At 39.5% G+C, this 18,863-nt stretch overlaps 1 protein-coding gene across 3 annotated transcripts in view; it reads left to right on the top strand.

Moving 5' to 3' along the window:
• nup188 (nucleoporin 188) overlaps window positions 1-18,863 on the top strand; it is a 98,985-nt gene that overhangs the window by 74,230 nt on the left and 5,892 nt on the right. For all 3 annotated transcript variants that reach the window (XM_043720361.1, XM_043720363.1, XM_043720362.1), the window contains exons 32-43: window positions 1,653-1,730; window positions 2,082-2,167; window positions 2,689-2,834; window positions 6,102-6,289; window positions 6,395-6,595; window positions 8,059-8,151; window positions 9,680-9,838; window positions 11,166-11,303; window positions 11,519-11,593; window positions 14,443-14,652; window positions 15,463-15,594; window positions 17,196-17,269. In XM_043720361.1, the coding sequence (XP_043576296.1) occupies window positions 1,653-1,730; window positions 2,082-2,167; window positions 2,689-2,834; window positions 6,102-6,289; window positions 6,395-6,595; window positions 8,059-8,151; window positions 9,680-9,838; window positions 11,166-11,303; window positions 11,519-11,593; window positions 14,443-14,652; window positions 15,463-15,594; window positions 17,196-17,269 (1,580 nt within the window). The remainder of the gene's footprint in view (window positions 1-1,652; window positions 1,731-2,081; window positions 2,168-2,688; window positions 2,835-6,101; window positions 6,290-6,394; window positions 6,596-8,058; window positions 8,152-9,679; window positions 9,839-11,165; window positions 11,304-11,518; window positions 11,594-14,442; window positions 14,653-15,462; window positions 15,595-17,195; window positions 17,270-18,863) is intronic.

Below are 18,863 nucleotides of genomic sequence, written 5' to 3'. Positions count from 1 at the left end.
CAGGCCATTTGGCCAAAAGAGTCCACATCAAGCCTCTGAAGAACATCCCAACCAGACCCCCCCAAACTGTATCCCTGTAACTCTGCATTTCCCATGGTTAATGCACCTAATCTACACACCCCTGCACACTATGGGCAATTTAGCATTACCAATCCACCTAATTTGCACATCTATAGACTGTGGGAGGAAACCAGAGCAACCTGGTAGAAACTCATACAGGCACAGGGAGAACATGCAAACTTGACACAGACAGTTGCCTGAGGATGAATTTGAACCTGCATCTCAGGGCACTGAGAGGCAGCAGTGCTAACCACTGAGCCACAATTTAAGTTTTTTTTTAATATACTTTGTTTCATGCGACGTGGACGTTGCTAACCAGGCCAATGTTTATTTCCCATCTCTAATTGGCCAGAGGGCAGTCGAGAGTCAGCCACGTTTCTTTGGATGTACATTGGCCCCACTGGTTGCGGATGCCAGATTTTCTTACCTGAAGGACATTAGTGAACAGATGTTTTTATTTCTGGACAGTCAGCAATGGTACATGGTCATCATTAGACTCAAATCCTAGATTTTTATTAAATTCAACTTTCTGCCATGACAGGATTTGAACCTGTGTCCCCAGGGCTTTTACCTAGGTCTCTAGATTAATAGTTGTACAGTCATAGAGATGTACAGCTTCCAAACAGACACTTCGGTCCAACTTGTCCATGCCTACTAGATATCCTAAATTAATTACTCCCTTTTGTCAACATTTGGCCCATATCCCTCTGACCCCTTCCTAATCATACACCCATGCAGATTCTTGATAATTATAATTTCCTGAAGGGAAGATTTACAAGAATGTTGCCGGGGTTGGATTGTTTGAGCTATAGGAAGAGGCTGAATAGGCTGGGGCTATTTTCCCAGGACCATTGGAAAGGGGTGACCTTTTGGGGGTTTATAAAATCATGAGAGCCATGGATAGGGTAAATAGACAGGGTCTTTTTCCCAGGGTAGGAGAGTCCAAATCTAGAGGGCAAAGGTTTAGGATGCAACGGGACAGACATCAAAAGGACTTAAGGGGCAGCATTTTCACACGGTGCTGCGTGTATGGAATGAGTTGCCAGAGCAAGTGACGGAGGCTGTCTAGTGATAATATCATTATGGCCATCACTCCCCCCATATTCTGAGATTCTGTGTCAATTAAATTAATGAAATAGTAGATGTGGCTTTATGAAAATAGATTTAATGGATAGTGCTTGATGCATAGCTGACATCTTAAAAGTGTTTCTTAGATGTGGGCAAAATGTGTAGGGGGCACATATTGCCCTGAGTTAACCATATAGCATGGAACTTTGGATTGCTGTCTGTTTACATAACTATTATACTACTGCTCCCATGTGCTCAGTTATGCAAAAATGCAATATGTTCTGGTGACATCCCAATTTCAATGAGAAGTTTGACCAATCTTGCCAGTCTTTGCTACTCTTTCTTTCGAGCGTGTAAAAATGGCAGTGGGTGCATATGTAACAGATTGAAGACCACTTCCCCTTTTTTAAATTTCACGTCCAATCTAGGATGTTATTATCTCTGCAGATTAACCAGTACGTTGAACCACTTATATTGTGCAATAGCACTCGTATCGCCAAATAATTGAGGTTTTTCTTCCCCAGTTCGAGGTGATGCATCTGTGTGATAATTCTCTACGGTTGCAGTTATTGCAAGATGTTCTAGAGGGAACCAAAGTTTTGGTGAGTTCTTCTGTAATGCAATCAAATTCCTGAAAAAAAACTTGTTGAACTTTGTTTTACACTCTTCAGCACAATTTGCAAGAAATACCAGTGTAAAAGGCAAACCACATACTGCATGAGAGTGCTGATTGATTGATAGGTGGACTCTGGTCAAGGCATTGCTATGGATCTTAATTCATAATTTTAAATTGATGGGATTCGAGAACATGTCCAGCGCGCGCACACACACACACACCCTTCTTACACATATTCTGATAAGATTTACATTCGTTGGAAGTGTGCAAGTTTGTTTCAAGCCCACATTTTTACACTGGACTCTTGCTTAAAAAAAAATGCCTTTCTTTTTGATAGCTGTTGGTGCCTTCATCTGCTTCATGTTTGCGAATGGGGTCTATGTTGGCAACACTCCTCCTAATCTTGTTGAAACAATGGAGAAGGTAGGAAGCAAAAGTATGCAGTTGAAGAAACCAGAGTAACATCTTTTACATTTTTCAACATGGATTGTGCATTTCAGTTGAAATTTATGCAAAATTCCACCAATTTTGTTGCCTGTTCTTTACTATATTAAATATGCTGAAAAGGGCAAATTATTTTTGCTGCCCAATTCCAGATCCTGGCACAAATCGAGAGCATACCTTTGAATGTTGCTTTGTTTCTATTATTACAGTAGTCCCCCCCCCCCCCCCCCCCCCCCCGTACCCGTGGGGGGGTAGGTTCCAATGCGGAATCCTGAAACTGCAGTTCAGAGCGAACCCATTCATTTAAATGGGAAATTTGCCTCCCTGGTCCCGGTTCTGGAACATCCAATATAATCTGTTCAGGCTGTGGGTAACTGAAACTGTGGAAAACTATTTCGCCTTGTAATCTTATTTAAGGAATGGAATATAATGCAGATCTTTGGCCGGTAATGATGTAATGATGCAAAACACTGGGTTTCCAATTTTCTTTCCCTTTTCAGCATCATTGTTCAAGTGTCTAAAATTCTGGACCCACTGGACCAAATTCTTGAGAGTCTGTCACAGAGTAACCAGTACTTTATGGAGAAGACCAAGGCAAAAATATTTTCAGCTATCATAACTACTCTTCAGATCAAACGGTTGCGAGGTGAGATGTCAGTTTCTTTCTTAATACTTCCACAGAGATTGCATCCTGTGTTGCCTTGTTCGAGTTTGCCATGAAAAACGGTGTATATCTAGTGGCTAAGGTTAGCACCCTTAAAACAAAAAATGGAATGAGCTCCACATGAAACAGGATGATGCACATCTAAAACTGAGATGTTGGGCATGTGGGAAGGCATATAATTTGCAGCAATACTTGTTCTTGTAAAATTCAGAACGATGATTTGCTTTAGGAAAGAAAAAGGCCATGGTTAGTTTAATGTGCTTTTTGTCAATCACTCCAGTTGTTTTTGGAAAGGTTGTATTACTGTCGTTTCACTCAGCGAGTGTCAAAGCTTATACAGCAAACTTTGTTTTTAAATGGTATCTTATGAATGGGCACTCTTGATAAACTAGAGCTTAAAAATGTGTTGCTAGAAAAGCGCAGCAGGTCAGGCAGCATCAAAGGAGCTGAAGAAGGGCTTATGCCCGAAATGTCGATCCTCCTGCTCCTTTGATGCTGCCTGACCTGCTGCGCTTTTCCAGCAACACATTTTTAAGCTCTGATCTCCAGCATCTGCAGTCCTCACTTTTTCCACTGTTGATAAACTAGCAAAGATTATATACTCAAATATCAGAAGTTTACTGTATTGCAATCTCCACAAGTCTGAGTAGTCAGTTGAAGGTACAAGTGAGAAAGTTCTTTACTGGTAAGTTTTATTTAAGGCAAATGTGCATTATTATTTGTGATTTATGCTGTAAATAAAGTATAACTGTATTACAGTATAACAGGTAAAAGTATTACAGTTCTATGAACTTAGTGTGTTTCTACATTGATTATGTGGACCTCTTGATCATCTGGTCCTCCTGGTCCCATAGGTGCCAGTTAACAAAATATTTATTGTACTTATATTGTTTGTTGTACTATAATCTCGTAGCCCTTACTGGAACACACTGCACACTCTAGAAACTGACACCAGATGCATGTCTATTTGACTGCAAACATCACCAACCACAGTCTGGTAATTCCAGGTTTTAACCATCCACAAAAAGTCTTGGCAACCCTCAACAGTTTGAGGATGGGCCAGGGAAGACATGCTCACTTGGTCTGTAAGTTGAAATGAGGAACAGTTCAAATTATCACACTCAGATCATTGTTGTACATACTGAACTTCTTCCCCGAGAGATTGATTCCCAGTGGCATTATCACCATTCGTATTGTGACAGCTGACTGTTGAATTGATTGTTAACCTTGCCTCTGAATTGTAACTGCTTCCCAGCTGTATGGATTATTTTAAAAAGTGGAATTGAAAACATTGAATTATAATACTTAAGTTCATGAAATAAATATTTTTCAAGGTTCCGGTAATTGATTATATAAGCAAAATTTTGTGGATGGTAAAATTCTGAAACTTAAAGCAGAAAGTGCTGGAAAATTTTCAGGTTCGGCAGCACCTGTGGAAAAGAAAGGTTCGTGTGTCAGGACATTAACCCTCTATCTGAGCTTCTGAACAATTGCTCGCTAGGGAATTGGTATTGGTGAAGAGTCTGAGAGGTGATAATTGAACTGACTTGATGTGGGCAGAAGCACTTTGGATGACCTCAAGTTTGTTAGCATATGGGGTGGTAAGTAGCTGCATGTTGGAATAGTCAAGTGTAGAGGTAAAAAGAATGGAATGGAGATTCCTACACTGGAAGAGCAATGTTGGGTGGTGGTGATGCACATAATGGATACTGACGGTCTTAATGATGGCACAAGTGTGTGTTTGGAAGTTCATCTCTGGATTGGGTATGATACCTAGGTTGTGAACAATCTGTTTGCTCTCAGACTGGGAGAGGGCTGGAGTCCGAGAGGCAACAGAGTTTATGATTGGACTAAGACAATGGCATCAGTCTTACTAATATTTAATTGGAAATTTCTGTTCATCTAGATGCCAGCCTTAAAATTTAGATACCGTGTTAGGGTTAAGGGGAGTGCTGGTGGATATCATCAGTGCGCATGTGGAACTTGCTGTGTTTTTGGATATTTATGCTGAGGGGTAACTTGTAGATGAGGAAAAACGGGACAAGGATAGATCACTGGGGGACAATAGAGGCAGCTTTTGTAGCAGTGGAGTCCCATCAAGCTGGATGATAGTGAGAATTTCGAAGAAATGGTGCGATTACCTGTCAAGAACTGGAAAGGAGAAAGAAAGCTTCCCTTTTGTGGCTAACAGCCATTTTTGTACTATGGGCAAAACATACCATATCGGAGTTCTGGGGAACATACTGGTGATGATATATTTGCAGAATTTTCAGAGCTAAGGATGATTGAAATGGTATAATTGACTGCAAGAGCATTCAGGTTAATTGCCTTTTGAGGAGAGAGGTGATGGTTGCTGCCTTTGTAGGACAGAACCTGAGGAGAGAACAATAAATAATTGCTGATGTGGGATCCACGAGATGAGGTTTGGTGATCGGAAAGTTGGTGGGAATTGTGTTGGGAAGGCAGGCGATGAGTCTCATAGGCAAGATGAGTTTGGACAAAGAATGAGTAAAAATAGGAGAAACACTAGAGAAAGATGCAACTGTAGGGTTGGAGCAGCAGAAGCCTTGGCAGTGTTTCAGCCTGCTGTATCCAGGTATGGATGGGAAATGAGAGCGCTGATCAGTCAGTTTCCGTCGAAGACGTCGATGGCCGCCTCATGCTTGCTCGAGGTGGATGAAGGAGACGTGAGAATTTAACACACTGGCTTGAAATTGAGAAAAGAAGCAGGGGAATATGATGGTTACCTTTGTATTTCAGCATGATTTTGGAACAAGGTGACATTTTCACCGTTGAGAACATGGTGGTGCTTTAAACAATTCATCCAGATCTGGCATGGAATGTCTAAACCATTTTTTTTAAAACCATTTACATTCAAGGCTCCACCTCTGAGTTGAAGGATATGGAAATCCAGTTTAGTGCTGAGCACATGGCAAGGTGAGAGATAGAAATGGTTTTCTTTGGTATGAGGGCATTGAAAGTGACGATGAAGGGTGTGATTGAGCAGACCGTTAGCTGAAGAAATGAATTTAAATGACATTTTCACGTGACAGGCATGTCATTTAGAGAGATGGATTTGACAGAAGCAAGTATTTAGGTTGTACACAAAATTTGTAAAATCATTTTGTATATTGTAAATTACCTGAGCTGTACACACTTTGTATTTCAAATTTAGTTATCCTCCTGTGTTTTTTAGTTCACTTGCAGTAATCTACTGGTATACAGTTCACAATTTTTAATCTTTTTTAGTTTCTGACATCTCCCAGTATTCCCAAATGCTCCTGACTGTGTGTGAGACCATACATAACGAGGCAATTGTTCTGTTTGACCAAACACATCATGCACTGACAACAGGAAATGCTGGTTTGTCTGATGATAAGGATTGTATGGAGACAGAATGTGCACCACGGCTACAGCACAAGGACCAGAAAGATGGGGTAAGGGAGAAAACAATTGTGTGATTAAATACCTAGGAGAGGGCTGATCTAAATCTAATAACGTGACATTTATGGCTATGGTATAATTAGTCTTCTTGTCTCCAGGTATGTGTGCTGGCTCTGCATTTGTCCAAAGAACTTTATGAAATGGATGAAAGTGGCAACCATTTATTTTTGATTACTCGGAAAGTTCCATTCCTTCCTGCCATGCTTAGTACCCTGGAACTTAGCCTTCGAGTCAAACAAAATCTACATTTTGCAGAGGCATCTCTGCACTTGCTTTTAGTATTATCCAGAACTCAGCAGGTATGTACTTTTTTTTAATCCTAATAGTTTTAATAATACAGGTAGACAACCCTTTATCCGAAATCTGAGAAACTCCAAAATTCAAAGGTGTTTTTGTGAAGTTGTTATCTCATTAACAAGGTTGTTTGGTGTGCAAACAGTTAACCCATCTCCACACCCACTTGATGCATGTCACTCAGATATGACATAGGGGTAGTGCATGGCCCAGCACTGGCAGACCTCAATTCTGTCTCAGGGCCCATTATACTGTGAGTCTGCTGTTTGGTAAGATCTTTTTAAAATTTCACTGTTGAACTGTCACTTAATCTGAAATTCGAAAAGTTCCAAATTCTGAAAACCAGCTGGTCCCTAGTATTTCAGATAAAGGATTGTGTATCTGGTTGCCTGTGAGGGTTCATTAAAAACAGAAAATGCTAGAAATTCTTAACAGGACTTGTATCAGCTGGAGCGAGAAGCAGTTGATATTTTCATGGTGGTGATCTTTTCTCTGAAAAGATTTCCTCCTTCAGGAAGGACTTCTCCACCTCCTGATGCTAGATTAGAGGGGTGCTGGAAAAGCACAGCAGGTCGGGCAGCATCCGAGGAGCAGGAAAATCAATGGTTCGAGCAGTTCCTGATGAACGGCTTTTGCCCGAAACAGCGATTTTCCTGCTCCTCAGATGCTGCCTGACCTGTGCTTTTCCAGCAGCATTCTGATCTCCAGCATCTGCAATACCCACTTCCATCTCCTGATGCTGCCTGGCTTGCTGTGTTCTTCCAGTCTCCTGCCTGTCCATTTTTTAAATATGTAAGTCATAGGGAATGATTACAAATTTGTAAGGCTGAACATTGAATTTGTTATTTCCAAGTATTTTCAAGTAGTAAATAAAATATTATAGTCCCCTCACAACAATGAGTTCACATTTAGCACATTGTTATAAATCTCAGGATATTGCAGATGCAGTTTAAAACAAAATAACATTTTGCCACATGAGATATTAGGCCAAATGCCTGAAGGCATAGTGATTGATGTAGGTTTTAAGGAGTGTCTAAAGGAAGAAAATGAGACAGAAGAGTTTGAGAGCATATTCCAGAGCTTGGTGCTTCAGCAATGCAGGTATGGCTACCATAGTTGGAACAATTAAAATTGGGGATGCTCACGCCAGAATTGGAAGAATGCAGGTTTCTCAAGATTGTGGACCTAGAGGTGATTACATGGAAAGATTTGAAAACAAGGTTATGAATTTTAAAATAAATTTATCTGCTTGACTGGGAGCCAATGTAGGTCAGATTTAATAGAAAAATAGGACTTGGTATGGATTAAAACACGGATAGTAGTATCTTGGATCACTTCATTTTATGTTATATGGCTCTTGATTTGTGCTTTAATAAAGTCAATTACTTAAATGCTGTACATTTAACTATAAGTTAGTTCATGTGAAGAAATTGTTCTCTATTAATTTCAAGTTTTTCTTTGTTTTCAGGGAGCGGCTATAGTGGCAGGAGCTGGTGTCCTCCCAAGCATTTGTCTGCCGCTCCTAAGCGTTTACCAGCTTAGTACAAATGGAACTGCACAGGTAATGCCGACTGCGATGCAGGACAAAAACGATAGGAGTTGTTTGGAGATCAAAGTGGATCTAGTGTAGGGTGAACACTTTGTGTGATGTGTATACCTCTGTATACATCCCGTTAAATTATGTTTAGATTAAATCTTGTGTTGAAATTGTATCTCATATTGAGAACTAAGATTCATAGAATGATTATAGCACAGAAGACGACCAATTCATCCATTCTTTGTGTTGTCCCTTTAAAGGAAAAATTCACTTAAAGCCACTCGCCATCTTGGAATATTGAGCATTCTTCCTTTACAGATAATTCAAATTTACTGTGTCCACATTCTCAGGCAGTGCATTCCAACTCCTAACCACTCAACATGAAAATGTTTTAATCGTGTTGCCATTCTTTTAGCCAATTGCGTTAAATCTGTACCCTTTGGTTTTTGATCTATTCCCCAGAAGAGACAATTTCTATTTACTCTTTCCTGCCTGCTCACAACTATGATATTTCTATGCAATCTGAGCTCAGTTTTCCCTTCAGAGTTAACAGTCATAACTTGTCCAATCTATCTATGTAATTGAAGTTCCTCATCCCTGGAACCGTTCTATAATCTTTTCTGCACCCTTTTAAATCCTAAGAGTGGAGCGCAGATCTGAATGCAATGTTCCAGTTGAGACCATGCCAGTGTTTTATACAGTTTTAATGTAACTTCCTTCCTTTTATATTTGATGTTTCTGTCATCACTAGGGGAACAAGTACTGAGCAAACCACTGGGATTAAAGGCAGACAAGTTCCCAGGGCCTAATGATCTGCATCCTAGGCTCTTGGAGGAAGTGGCAGGAGAGATATTGGATCCACTGGTTATAATATTCCACAATTTCCTGGATGCGGGAAAGTTTTGGGAATTGAAAAAAATGATAATATAATAATGTCCTTATTCAAAAATGGAGGGAGGTGGAAAGCCGAGTCAGTCTCCACAATAGCACACATACAGCCACATACACAACTTTTCACTGCACCTTTTTGACAGGTTCCACCTTTGACCTGTACAAGACAATGTCTGGGGAAGGGAGGTTTAGTGTACACCCCTGTGTAGAACTCCAGGGAATGTCTGTGGGGAGAGAGAGAGGGCAGGAGGTCAGTCATTTGGAGATGCTGCCTGGACTTCCATCAGTCAGGACTGTTCTCGGCAGCATTTCAGAAAGCGGAGTTCATTTTTAATCTTTGTAAGCAAAAGATGCAATCAGTGTTGGAAACACATCTTTGATGTAATGTTTCTATCGGGACCTTGAGATCTCCTTTGGATACGCTGATATTGGGATAATTGATATTTGGATAATCGCGGTTCCTTTGTATATATTTGGAGGAGGTGTGTTTATAGCTGTATCACAGACTAATGTAATGCATTATTTGTCTATAGTTATGTTAAGCAAGATGGCTTATTAACTTGTGTTAATTCAGTTAGGTTAAAATGATTTGAAATAACATGCTGCTTATCGGATCGTAAATGTCTCAACTCTATTTAAAAACTTTTTTTCTATAATTCAGACTTTGGGATCCTCCCGCAAGTCTCTGGATGCCCCCTCCTGGCCAGGTGTTTATCGGCTCACCATGTCACTCATGGAAAGACTTTTAAAATCACTCCGCTACAACTTCCTTTCAGAAGCATTAGATTTTGTTGGGGTTCATCAAGAGCGGATATTGCAGGTGTGGGCCAGTTTTTCTTTTGGAGCATTTAAAACTACTAAGCTTGTCGAATTTCTTAACATTTTCCATAAATTCTAATTCTACATTTGTTTCAACATTTCTGTTTAGCAGACTATTGAAGTGGGATATATTTTCTGGGGGGGGGGTTGTATTTGCAGCATCCTATTTAATGAATGTGCATAAATTACTTGAAAAATTAAATTCATTGTTACTGAACTGTTTTGTTAATTCTGCCTCTTTTTGAGAAGTTTTCAAAACTGTGAATGATCTGTATGGAGTAGATGGGGAGAAAACTGTTCCGGTTTGTAAAAGGAATATGAATGAGAGGATTTAAAGGAACTTGCAAATAAAGCAAGGGAGATATGTGAAACTTCTTCACTCAATGAGCAGTTAGGATGAGGAATGCAATGTGTGGAAATGTAGTGGAGGCAGTTTCAATTGAGGCATTCAAGAGGGTATATTATTCCTGTATTGGATTAGAAAAGTAATGTGCAAATGTATGGGGGGGAGCAAAACAAACAGGTAATTATATGAATTTGAAGAGCGGAGGTATGATGTGCTCTGAATCATCTCTTGTGCTGTAGGAGTTTATGATTCATTCAGGAGGCCGAATTTGAGGCTACAGTATAAATGCCACTGAAGAACTTGCTGCTCTGATATAACTCTTGATCTATCCATGCATAACTACTTGATATTCAACTAAGAGAGGTGAGAAAGGATGTGCTTTCCCTAGAGTTCATTAGGTTGATTCCTGAAATGGATTGTTTTTCAAGTGACAAAAACAGGAATTGCTGGAAAAGCTCAGGTCCATCTGCATCTGTGGAGAGAAATCTGAGTTAACGTTTCGAGTCGAGTGACCCTTCCTCAGAAGTACTCAGAATTGATGTTAACTAAGATTTGAAATATTCAAGACTCAACTTGATAAATGTTTAGATACTAATGAGGATTGAGGAGGTGTGGATGTGGGAGAAAATCAAATTTCAGTCTGGGCCTTCCTGAATGGTACAATAGGTTAGAATTGCCAAATGCTAGATTCTCTGTTTGGATGCTCAGATTAGCTATGGATATCTTCCAGGCCACTAGATGGTGCACTTTCCAGAATAATAACATGGTCTCAGTAACATATCTGTATCTCACCAACAGTTGCTTTCTGCCTTTTAATCCTGGATTGACATGAAAGAGGTCTTTGAAAAATCCAGTACATTAACAGACGTGTCTAAAGGATGGTTTTAGGTCATTTTAAATTTATGAATAGATGGAGCTTTTAAACATTATATTGATTTTGTACATCAATGTATCTGTTGTTATCTTTGATCAACCTTCATAGTGCTTGGATGCAGTCCGGAAGGTGCAGAGCTTGGCTTGCCTCGATGAAGTTGATCACACGGTTGGGTTCATTCTTCAGCTCTCCAACTTCATCAAAGAGTGGCGTTTTCACCTGCCGCAGCTCCTTAGAGATGTACAGGTATGCTTTCGCTCAAGCATTTTGTAATCTGGAATTTCAGTGATCACTTCCTCTTCTCAAATAATTGAAAATTGAAATCCTCTCAATGCACAGTTCCAGTTGAGCTATTTAATCAAATGTAATCAGAGGTAAGAACCTCAGCGTTTTTCATCTTAATCTCCAGTGCAGGACAAGTGAAAGTTGTTGTAGTTAACGACCTTTTCTGTGTATTACAGGTGAACCTATGTTACCTATGTCAGACATGCACTTTTCTGCTTCATAGTCCAAAGGTGCTTCAGCATTATTTGCAGGTCAGTACATATTGTCTTTTAATTTGACTTGAACTATGATTGTAAAATGTCAAATATTTAATACCTTAGTTTAAAGTTAACTGCTTTGAGATGATATGGTTGCTAAATTTGCTAATGGTATAAAGAGTGAAAATAAATTGTGAACAGAGAATAGACTCTACAAGTGGATATATTGTGGATAGGTTGTGAGTAGGCAAAATTTTGGCAGATGGAATTGTCCACTTGGGCAGGAAGGTTAGAAAAGCAGCATATTATTCAAACAAAAAAAGATTGCAGAACTAGGAGGCATGAGGTATCTGGGACTCCTGATACATGAATCACAAATGAATGTGTGTAGGATCAGCAAATGATTTGGAATCAAACTGTTAGATTTATTGGAGGAAAGGAATATAAAATTTGGGACACTTTGCTACAATGGTGTAGAGGAGAAAGTGAGGTCTGCAGATGCTGGAGATCAGAGCGGGAAATGTGTTGCTGGAAAAGCGCAGCAGGTCAGGCAGCATCCAGGGAACAGGAGAATCGACGTTTCGGGCATTAGCCCTTCTTCAGGAATGAGGAAAGTTGGTCCAGCAGGCTAAGATAAAAGATAGGGAGGAGGGACTTGGGGGAGGGGCGTCGGAAATGTGATAGGTGGAAAGAGGTCAAGGTGAGGGTGGCCCCTCCCCCAAGTCCCTCCTCCCTATCTTTTATCTTAGCCTGCTGGACCAACTTTCCTCATTCCTGAAGAAGGGCTAATGCCCGAAATGTTGATTCTCCTGTTCCCTGGATGCTGCCTGACCTGCTGCGCTTTTCCAGCAACACATTTCCCGCTACAATGGTGTAGAGATTGGAGGCTACATTGAAGTGCTGTGTACAGATTTGTTCTTCTAATCTCCAAAGGATATAAATGCAATAAAGACAATTCAGAGAAGGTTCACTTAACTGATACCTTGGATGGAGTTGGTTTATCTAATGAGGAAATGTTGATGTTGGATGTTTTTCCCTTGTGGAAAGACCAGAACTAGAGGGTACAGTTTAAAAATTAAGGGTCTCCAGTTTAAGATGGAGATGAGAAAGAAAGAAAGTTTTCCTCAGTTGTGAGTATTTGGAACTCTGTTATAGAGTCATAGAGATGTACAGCATGGAAACAGACCCTTTGGTCCAACCCGTCCATGCCGACCAGATATCCCAACCCAATCTAATCCCACCTGCCAGCACCCGGCCCATATCCCTCCAAACCCTTCCTATTCATATACCCATCCAAATGCCTCTTAAATGTTGCAATTGTACCAGCCTCCACCACTTCCTCTGGCAGCTCATTCCATACACGTACCACCTTCTGTGCGAAGAAGCTGCCCCATAGGTCTCTTTTATTATCTTTCCCCTCTCGCCTAAACCTATCCCTCTAGTTCTGGACTCCCCGACCCCAGGGAAAGATTCTTGTGGCACTCTACTGGTCACAGGCCTCCAGTCTGAAAAATAACCCTCCACCACCACCCTCTGTCTTCTACCTTCGAGCCAGTTCTGTATCCAAATGGCTAGTTCTCCCTGTATTCAGTGAGATCTAACCTTGCTAATCAGTCTCCCATGGGGAACCTTGTCAAATGCCTTACTGAAGTCCATATAGATCACATCTACCGCTCTGCCCTCATCAATCCTCTTTGTTACTTCCTCAAAAAACACAATCCAGTTTGTGAGACATCATTTTCCACAGAGAGTAGTGGGAATGGGAGTCATTGAATGTTATGACAGAGCAGGATAGATTCTTGACTAACAAGGGAGTCTGTGATTATTTGGGCTAGTCAAAACTGTAGCACCGATGATCTTAATAAATGGCAGGGCAAGCTAGAGGGTCTGATCTATTCTTGGTCTTAAATGATATGTTCATATGCATGTATGATTTGAGCCTTTATGTAAAAGCATTGTGTGTTAATTTGAATCTTGAGTTGTGGGTTTTATGAATAAAATGACATAACCAATCCTCTTGCTAACCTTTTCCCAGTGGATCAGGTTTAGAAACCAGCTGATCAAAACAGAAAAACACTTTCTTTAATTTGTCCCTCTAATCCAGAGGGTTACTTCCTGCCCCAGAGCCTTACAAGTGAAGGCGATCCAGATTCTGTTGCTGCTGTGGGCAGAATCACAACAACAGATTTCTACTCTGGATGCCCTTACTTGAAAGTATTGTGGATAGTCAGCTTATGATAGGGTTACCTTGGATGAAGTTTTTCAAAATTAGCACTCACCATGCATGTATAACATGAATAATGGCCGTAGGACGAATGACAGTGGAAATCAATGAGGGAGTTAAACGTTTTGAGAGAAGAGGATGGACGGGGGTGTGGAGGTAGTGGAGAATGTCACCTAGGGTTTTAAATAAAGACAGTATTTGAATTTGATTTTGTACAGGATTTCAGAGATTGAGTGAAGTCTATTGCAAACTCCTTACAGAAAGTTGACTTCTAATACTTTTATTTCTGGCTGTTATAGATGACCTTATTTGTTCATGAGGCAAATCTTGGACAAGAAATTTTTCATTTTTAGAAGCGATTTTGGGGGTTTCTCTCAGATACATTGCCATAGATGATGATAAATTTGAAATAATTGGAAATTAAATGTTTGGCTGCTGCATATGTTTAAATCAAGTTGTCCATATATGGAAGTGCTGTGATGATGAAATTGGCAATTCTTGTGTAAAAATGCATTGGGATAGTCTCAGTTGAAACTTCAATGACATTGGTGTACAGTGTACATGCATTGCAAATTTAGTCAAGAAAGTGAAGCCACAGGTCAGAATGAGGGAGCGTTTCTATGTTTTAAAAGTTGAATATGTAACCCCCTATTTTTGCCAAATATAATTGCCTTCACAGGTGAAGAATGGTGACACTATTCCATCTGCAATTCTCCCTCGTCAACCAAAATCCATTCAGACTCCAACGAAACAACAAAACACAGAAAAAGAGGAAATGGAGCAGCGTGCACTGCTGAAAGTCCAGTCTAGTCTGCTTGGGATTCTGAGTAAGACATTAGCAGCTGTTCGACACTTTACCCCAGATCTCTCCCAGATACTGCTAGACCAGGTAAATAACTGTTGCCTAAGAATTCCTGCAATAAACATAGCTGATTATTAAAAGCAAAAATAGTTTGATGCTGTTTGTTACTGAAATTTCCAGTGTGATGCCTCACTAGTATAATATACTGGAATCATGGTCCATATAAATTTATAAATTTTCCATGCCTTTCTTGGCAGCATGGTCATGAAATGCACAGTCTTATGAATAGGACTTTGTGTGGGAATGAAGTCTATTAAGTATTAGGCATTGAAATCACTTACACTGGTAAACTACACAAGTAGTTTATTTGATGACCTGATGGTATTATTGCTAGGCTATTAAACCAGAAGCTCAGCTCATGATCTGGGGACCTGGGTTTGAATTCCACTATTGTCAGTTGCAATTTGAATTCAATAAAGTTAAGAACCTACTGATGACCATGAAAACATTGTTGATCATCAAAAACCCTCCTCTGACTCGTTAATGTCCTGTACAGAAGGAAATCTGCCATTCTCAACCAGTCTGGTCTACGTGTGATTGACTCTCAACTGCCCTATAAGATGGCCTAGCAAGCCATTCAGTTCAAGGGCTGCGAGGGACGGACAATAAGCGCTGGCCACCCAGCAATGTCCATATCGCACGAGTGAATACCAAAGAGTTAGCAGCTCATCTATTATATTGAAGCATATGTATGGGCATTTGGACTGAAAAGAATCATTCTGCTGGAATCTCACCTACTGGTGCCATGACTCTGTTTGCCAAATACATAATGTAGAAGAATGCTAATGAACACCTTTCCTTCTTTCCTTTGTATATAATGTTGTTTTATTTGTATAGTCCCTGGATCTGGCTGAATATGATATGCTTTTTGTCCTGAGCTTTACGACTCCGGCATTTGATTCTGATGTTGCTCCGTCATTTGGTACTCTACTAGCAACTGTGAACGTTGTCTTGAACATGCAGGGAGAGGTAAGATTTTGAAGTGTCATGACCTTAATATGACAATCCAATGACACATGAATCAGTGGCTGAAAGTTTGGACTACAGATATTCAGTTTTTTTTATTTTATTTTACATTTTGCATTTTATCTTCAGAGGTTCCAGCTGCTTTCTCAGAGTAATGAATGCATTCAGCTGTGTCTAATTTTCTGCATTATCAAATCAGTGACACTTGTTAGAGTACAGTTCCCCAAACTCTGGCAATTTTCCAGTATGTCGTGATCATTTTTCTTTTGTGAGCCTTGACCGTGACCATTAGTTTGAATGAGACTGCCAGATATTCTTAATGCAATTTCAGAATTTCAGCAAAGCTTACTTGGAGAGAGTCAAACTGTAATGCCAACATTACTATCCTGTCAAGATCTGATAAGTCAGTACAGCTTGGGGATCTAATGCATGTTGTTCATTTGAATGCCTTAAACCATCAGGAAATCTCAAGAGTGAGCTATGTTCAGATGTTTAAACTGTTCCAGCCTTTTAATGTAAAAGAAATGCATTGTCAACTTACTCATGGCGATTAGTTGCTTATAGGATTAAGTATCTATTCCGTATGTATGATATAAAATTTATACAAGCTGCTGGACATAGTAACAAAGGAGGAAAAGCATTTTAGGGATTTATATTCATTTCCTGCCAGAGCTATTTATGGTCTAATTTACGTCAGGATCTACCTCAAAAATTGCCTTTAGTTGATTTCAGGATTTATCTGTGTAGCAATTAGATATCTTGGCCTTAAATATACACCAATAATGGATCCAAATTACTGGAATAGTAAATTGTATATTATGTGGGACACTGATTTTGTATTTTGTCCAAAGATGTTCTATCCTATGCTATGAGCAATGTTGTGGCATTTGTGTTAGTTTAATATTGTAACTGCACCTCTAAGATTTGACTGTACCTACTCTGCTCATCACAAACCATTCTTCAATTTAACTTATCAAAAGTTTCTTGCGCACCCTTGTAGAATATTATGTGAATGGCAATTGGAAGACTAGGAGACACATAACTATTTTTATCCTTTGTTTCAAAACTATAGTAACCATGGAACAATTTCAGGAAGAGCTCACCTTTTCAAATTTTTTTACATTGTTTACACCTATGTTTGTTTCTGAGAGCACCTGTAGCAACAAACAGTTTCTTGTGATTTTTAGATAAAATGCATAATTGAGAAATATCATTTTATTTTCCCCGTAGACTCTTTGAGATTAATAAATTGAAGCTTCACTTCATCTGGAAACCCCAGAAATAGGAATGGATGCAATGTTGCCGCTTCTAATGGTTATCCATTGACCTCTGCTGGCACATCTGTGACTCAAGAATGTTCTGAATTTTTAAACGATTGTTTAAGCCCTTCCTGAATGGTCTGTTCAAATTGGCTTATGAAGGATGATCAGCTGAGTGAGTTACCAGAAGGCACCCACCACAAATAGAACTTAAAGGAACGGAAAACCTAAATACACAGGCTTACAAATAGCAAATATATGCACGCTAATATTTTCATTATCTTGGATTGGAAGATGGCATGCATGCTATACTTCTGCATCTAAAATGCTTTTCATTTTTTGTAGATCGATAAGAAGAAGGAGCCCGTATCTTTGAATGTGGGACCACTGACTTCAACTGAAGAGGCAAAGTCATTAAAGTAAGTTTAAAAGGCAAGACTCTTGCATTTTAGCTTAGACTGCAATCTCGTGAAACAGTTCACTGCCAGCTGCAGTATCTCATCAGCATTGAATGAAGTTTGTTTGGGTGATAGACTATTAGAAAAACAAACACAGTTAATTCAGTCTATGTGGGAACAAACTATGAAACAATTTGCCATGAAATTTGGCATTCTACTTTGGGAAAATCTGAGACGAGCAGTGTATAAATCAGACTCCAAGCATTGGTTACAGCTGTCTATTGTATTCTTGTGTGTTGAGTTTATTGTTGACCTAGTATATATAAATATTATTGTCTGAATGATTATTCGAAGTACTGGTTATGAATTCATAGAATTCGAGTTGACCATGAATAAATAGTGATTGTCTGACAAATTAACTTTTTAAAAGATAGAGGTAGTACCAAATGACTAGTAAAATCACTTGTGTAACCATCTTCCCTTTCTCTTATGACGCAGACGTAATTTGCATATATTTCAGTAGTGGTATAAAATAGCTGCTAAATCCTTTATGCCAGAATGTAATGAACACTTCTGTCACACCAAGCTCTACCCTTTGAGCATTATAGAAAACTGTCCAGATGAGTAAGCAAGCACTGTGGGCACATCTTTACTCAGTAATTTTGTAAGCTTTTGTTACTGGCGCCTCTGTGATTTGGCCACTGACTTAAATAGAGGTACTGGTTGTCTAATATGCAAACTATTAGTTTGGATTTTTGAGAACAAAAGCTTTAAATTTGTCCTTAAGTATACACATTGCTGTCAAAGTGGAACTCGCTGTTTGAATTTGTGCAACTGAGTGTCTGCCTCGGTCTTCAGATGTCACTAAAAACTGCCTACATCTTGTAGATTAGAGTTGCATATAGACCAGATTAAACAGCAATGGCAATTTCCACGAACCTTTGGTTTTTTTTTTACAACAATCCAGTATTTGTGCACATTTATTCTCGTGCTTTTTTTGTTCATGGCATGTGGCATTGCTGGATAGACCAATATTTATTGCCTCTCAACTTAAACACTGCAAATAAGAAACCTCAAGATTGAACTTCTGTCTTGGACTCATCAAGACTGAAGTACAAGAAATGCAATGCGATCATTCAATGAAGGGCAGTGGAGACCGCCAATCTCTGCTGCATTCCCGTAACAGTCCAACAAATCAGAGTTATCCTGCTTGTTTTGATTTTGATTAGTTAAGTAAAACTGTTCCTGTAGCATCATTAATCTAAGCATAGTCCAATCAATCGGCACCCTCTTATGCAGTGAGTTAGAGTCACAGAGCTGTAGGTCGTGGTGTCCCATGCCACCACTGCCACACGTTTGTCACTGGTTGAGGTTGTTGCAGGTTTGAACGATGCTATTGTATTGCTGTAATGCATCTTGTAGATACTGCAGTATCTCAATGGTGAAGAAAGTGAAATGTTGAATGTTGCAATCAAGTGGGCGATCTTGTCCTAGATTCTATCAAGCTGTTTGTGTTGTTGAAGCTTCATGCATTCAAACAAGTGGAGAATATTTCATAGTATGCTTATGGACAAGCACTGGGGAGGTTTAGATTAGATTAGATTAGATTAGATTA

This window comes from Chiloscyllium plagiosum, chromosome 30 (genome assembly GCF_004010195.1).
Source record: "Chiloscyllium plagiosum isolate BGI_BamShark_2017 chromosome 30, ASM401019v2, whole genome shotgun sequence".
NCBI classification, from domain to species: domain Eukaryota; kingdom Metazoa; phylum Chordata; class Chondrichthyes; order Orectolobiformes; family Hemiscylliidae; genus Chiloscyllium; species Chiloscyllium plagiosum.
Note: the sequence above shows the minus strand (reverse complement) of the source record. Positions and strands in the feature narration are given on the sequence as shown.